General features: G+C 45.4%; 1 protein-coding gene across 1 annotated transcript in view; it reads left to right on the forward strand.

Annotated features, from left to right (window-relative positions):
- The window catches only part of abca5 (ATP-binding cassette, sub-family A (ABC1), member 5), a 51,953-nt gene that overhangs the window by 23,980 nt on the left and 22,973 nt on the right, over positions 1-5,000 (forward strand). Inside the window, exons 14-19 of the mRNA XM_076298056.1 lie at positions 541-660; positions 1,019-1,157; positions 1,768-1,858; positions 2,331-2,470; positions 3,021-3,140; positions 3,827-4,037. Coding sequence (XP_076154171.1) covers positions 541-660; positions 1,019-1,157; positions 1,768-1,858; positions 2,331-2,470; positions 3,021-3,140; positions 3,827-4,037 — 821 coding nt within the window. The remainder of the gene's footprint in view (positions 1-540; positions 661-1,018; positions 1,158-1,767; positions 1,859-2,330; positions 2,471-3,020; positions 3,141-3,826; positions 4,038-5,000) is intronic.

Raw genomic sequence — 5,000 nt, forward strand, 5'->3', positions numbered from 1 at the left:
AGCGTGTGTGTGTGTGAGCGTGTATGTGTGTGTGTGTGTGAGCGTGTATGTGTGTGTGTGTGAGCGTGTGTATGTGTGTGTGTGAGCGTGTGTGTGTGAGCGTGCGTGTGTGAGCGTGTGTGAGCGTGTGTGAGCGTGTGTGAGCGTGTATGAGCGTGTGTGTGTGTGAGCATGAGCTGTTGTTCGGTTTTTTGTTCCTCTTTGCTTTCCTCTAACTCTGCTGTCTATATTTAAAACCAGGCCTCTTTTCCCACCCATTTGTAATTATAGTGCCGCAACTAATTACTCTGTTCAAGTTCGTAACTTCTGAAAATTATATATGATTGGATATAACTCTCCTCTGAATTGGAAGCCATCTAATATACGTGCTGTTACTTGCTTGCTTACTTCCTTCCTTAATGTTTAATTGTATTCTTTAATAGTCCCTGGTTTATTAGTTTAGTTGGTAAGTGTCTCTCTGTGTGTGTGTGTTTAGTTGGTAAGTGTCTCTCTGTGTGTGTCTGTGTGTGTGTTTGATGTGCTGTTCGTGTTCCCCATTAGGTGTCTAAAGTGCTAAAGGATCTGGACCTGGAGAAGATCATGGATGCCCAGGCCAAGAACCTGAGTGGCGGCCAGAAGAGAAAGCTGTCTGTGGGCATCGCCATCCTGGGAGACCCCAAGGTGCCTGGCCTTGTGCTCTGTGTTCCAGTGCCATGGGGCGATATGGGCCTTAAATTCAGCTGCTTACCATTGCTCTTGTGTTATCCCTGTGTATTCTTTATTGGGTGCATATGTGGCTGGCATACATTACTGGGTGGTAACATTTAAAGGTGTGTGTCTGTCTGTGTGTCTGTCTATGTGTGTGTGCATGCGTGCTTGTGTGTCTGTGTGTGTCTGTGTGTGTCTGTGTGTGTCTGTGTGTGTCTGTGTGTGTGTGTGTGTGTGTGTGTGTGTGTGTGTGTGTGTGTGTGTGTGTGTGTGTGTGTGTGTGTGTGTGTGTGTGTGTGCGTGCGTGTGTGTGTGTGTGTCTGTGTGTTAGATCCTGCTCCTGGATGAGCCCACTGCAGGAATGGACCCCTGCTCACGGCACCAGGTATGGTCCCTCCTGAGGAACCGACGAGCGGGCCGGGTCACTGTCCTCAGCACCCACTACATGGACGAAGCAGACATCCTCGCCGGTACGGCCTCCCTTTCACTGTCCATCTGCTTTCTCGTACAGCCAACAATCCGGTCACCTCACCTCTCTTCTCTTCTTTCCTCTCCTCTCCTCTCCTCTCATCATTTCATCCCTCACCTGATCTCTCCTCAACCATTTCACTGCTAGTGTGACTAAACATTCGATATTTCAAGCTAAACTGACCCCACTTTTGAATTGTATTAGTCAACAGTGTGTCTATTGTTCTAGAATGACAGTCATGGGTTGCTCTTTGCTTTTGTCTTAATATAATTCCTAATAACTGCACCATTCTGTAGTATCTGTGCCTAATGTCTTTGTATGCATGCTAATATGTTGTATCTGTGCCTAATGTCTTTGTATGCATGCTAATCTGTTGTATCGGTCAGTCCATGTTGTCTGGCACAGTTTACAGTATTGCCCACTCATTCATTATATATTAAACTGTCTGCCTCATGGATATTGTAAGTGTGCCATCTGTGCATCGATATTGGCAGTAAATTAATGGTGTGTCTGCTCTACCCCCCCCCCCCCCTCGCTCCCTCTCTCCCTCTCCCTCTCTCTCTCTCTCTCTCTCTCTCTCTCCCTCTCTCCCTCTCTCTCTCTCTCTCTAGATCGTAAGGCAGTGATATCACAGGGCCAGCTCAAGTGCGTGGGCTCATCGCTGTACCTCAAAACCAAGTGTGGCGTCGGCTACCACCTCAGGCAAGAGCTCTTTATAAATATTCCTCCGCAATCTAATCACTCCATCATGAACTGGCTTGTTTGGAGGCCTTCTCTCCTAAAAAGGCTCCATAATAAGCAGGCATCTCACGCCACCCTCGCCTATGCTTCCCCTTATTCAGCACACGCTTACATTTTGCACAATCAGGAATATTAAACCACACAAGTTTGCGTTCTGAAGTTTCTTATGGGGTTTTGAAGGGTTGTAAAGAATTCTCTTCCTTTTTTTTTCAACCATTTGGCAGTGAAAGCCCTTTTGTCATTAAATCTAGAACGAAACTGTTTAATTTTCTCCACATCCTTATTGACTCACCTGTGACTATTCTTTGAAACACGACATATAGAAATTAACGCCTAATGAGTGATGAGTGCGGAGCTTAGCATTAAAGGGTTAAAATAACAGTGAAAATGGAAACTGACTTTAACTAAAAAAAAACAAACAAACGTTTCACAGAATGTCGGTGAGTGAGGGGTGTGAGGTGGATACCATCGCATCACTCGTGAAGCAACACGTCCCCAAGGCACAGTTGTCACGGCAACAGGAGGCAGAGCTCACATTCACACTGCCCTTTGAAAGCATGGACACCTTTCCAGGTGAGACGTAGCTCCCCGCGTGGGCGTGACCCCAACCTTCCTCAGTCCCATCCGTTTAACACCGGACTGGAAGGTTCTTTTATGTTCCTTGTTTTTAAATCCAATGTATGTGACTTACGCAGAAAACACAAATGTGAAATGTTCTAATGAGTGTCCCTTTTGTCTTTGTTCAAGACAACCACGGTTGGCATGGTAACAAAAGTTACTCATATATTTCTCCCTAGCCGTTACCATGCTTGCTGATTTGATATGGCCTCTACTGAAAGTAGCTAACAATAGATGTAGACCCAGTACATGTCCTGCAGTGGCTCTTGTAGTTTTTTGGCTAAGGACCTAGATCTGGATAGGCTAAGGACTCAACTCATAGGAACACCAACTCCCTGCTTCACTATATTAACTTAATCATTATCATCAAGGAGATGGCAAATAGCTCTGTGCATTATACATAATGTGTCTACAATGTAATGCAATGTTAATGAGTCTGCCACACACAACATGGCGGCGAAGTTTGGAAGTGCCCTGTTTGACCTCATCCCTAACGCTTCCACAGGCTTGTTTGCTGAGTTAGACTGTCGACCTGATCTGGGCATCACCAATTATGGTGTCTCCATGACTACGCTGGAGGATGTGTTCCTACGTCTGGAGGCAGAAGCTGAGGTAGACCAAGCAGGTAAGGTGGTCAAAGGTCACCAAAGACCCTCATAAGCTTCATGACTACAGAGGTTTTAAAAACAGATAGGCATTATCTATTTCACAGGTTCTGGCATATTATATTTAGGCAGCGAAATCATCTCAATTTATTTATTACACCTGTTCCTGAGAGATTTTGAGGCTTTCAGGCAATGAAAATAATTTGTTATAGACATAACTGAAAGTTGTTTCTGGAACTATAGATGAGTCTGCCTCTCAGGAAACCGTTTTAAAGAACAGTGCCATTCAGTGCCATTACAGTGCCTATAAAAAGTATACATAAAGGAGCTTGCACACTGCTCCAACAAACACCAACAAACTCCAACATTCTAAAGTCGGCAGCTGTTGGAAATAGTCTTTAGAATGTTCATAAAACCAACTGCCAGTCCACACTGCGGTGTCTCCATCCAACAAACGCCAACAAAGACAGACGGCCGGCCCACACTGACCCAACTGTTGGTGTTTGTTGGAGTTTGTTGCCGTTTGTTGGAGCAGTGGGCAAGCTCCTTAATGCAATGCAATGCAATGCAATGCAATGCAATGCAATGCAATGCAATGCAATACAATACAATACAATACAATACTAAACTTTATTTATATAGCACCTTTCATACACAGAATACACAGACGGTCACTAAGCCCTGTATGTGTGTGCCCCTGTGGTAGACTACAGCGTGTTTAACCAGGAGCAGCAGGTGACTGTGGAGGAGGAGGAGGACGGGGCCTCCATGGACGACACGGACCAGAAGCTGCTGACCTTCTCCACGGGGCGGCAGGACCTGGTCAGCGGCCATGCGCTGTGGAGGCAGCAGTTCGGCACGGTGGCCTGGCTACACACACTCAACCTGCAGCGCGAGAAGAAGCCCGTCATCTACACGTGAGTGTACACACACACACACACCAGGCACATAGAGGCATTAACATCCAAACAAACACACACACACACACACACACACACACACACACACACACACACACACACACAGAGGCATTAACATCCAAACACACACACTCACACACATACATATAGAGGTATTAACATCTGAACACACACACATAGAGGCATTAACATCAAACACACACATATACACTCACACACACACTCACACACACACACACACACACACACACACACACACACACACACACACACAGAGGCATTAAAGGAATTATCCGGAGTAAAATGCACTTTAGATCGATTTCCGGATGATTGGGGGTACATACGTTGAGTTGACATCAAAATTATGTCATTCGGATGTGTTTTGAGAAAGTTTTATTGTACCGTTTTCAGTCACAACTCGTAGCCTGGAAGTGAGCGGGGCATTTCAATTGCGCCGCTACAAAACGCTATTTCTATACCTCTTCTACAGTTCCAAACAACATAACACTTACGTGGTAGTGAGTAGAGGGTCCCTAAAGCCAAACCGAAGTATCCCGAGGTCTTTATGTGGTCGAATAGAGAGTCCAGAATGAATTTCATCAAGCCAGTACCTTTACAGAAATGTTGCCATCTTTGCCGCCACTTTGAGGGGAAAGTCCGTAGGAGTCTTATTGCTGTGTAACACGCTCTGGAAATTCACAATTTCGTCGCCGTTTTTTTTTTTTAAAACTGCGACGAAATTGTGAATTTCCAGAGCGTGTTACAACACACTCAGCAATAAGACTCCTACTGACTTTCCCCTCAAAGTGGCGGCAAAGATGGCAACATTTCTGTAAAGGTACTGGCTTGATGAAATTCATTCTGGACTCTCTATTCGACCACATAAAGACCTCGGGATACTTCAGTTTGGCTTTAGGGACCCTCTACTCACTACCACGTAAGTGTTATGTTGTTTGGAAC

This window comes from Alosa pseudoharengus, unplaced genomic scaffold, assembly GCF_046254945.1.
Source record: "Alosa pseudoharengus isolate Yale_2024_CS ecotype anadromous, Long Island Sound unplaced genomic scaffold, YU_APseudo_1.1 YU_APseudo_1.1_scf_21, whole genome shotgun sequence".
Taxonomy (NCBI): Eukaryota; Metazoa; Chordata; class Actinopteri; order Clupeiformes; family Clupeidae; genus Alosa; species Alosa pseudoharengus.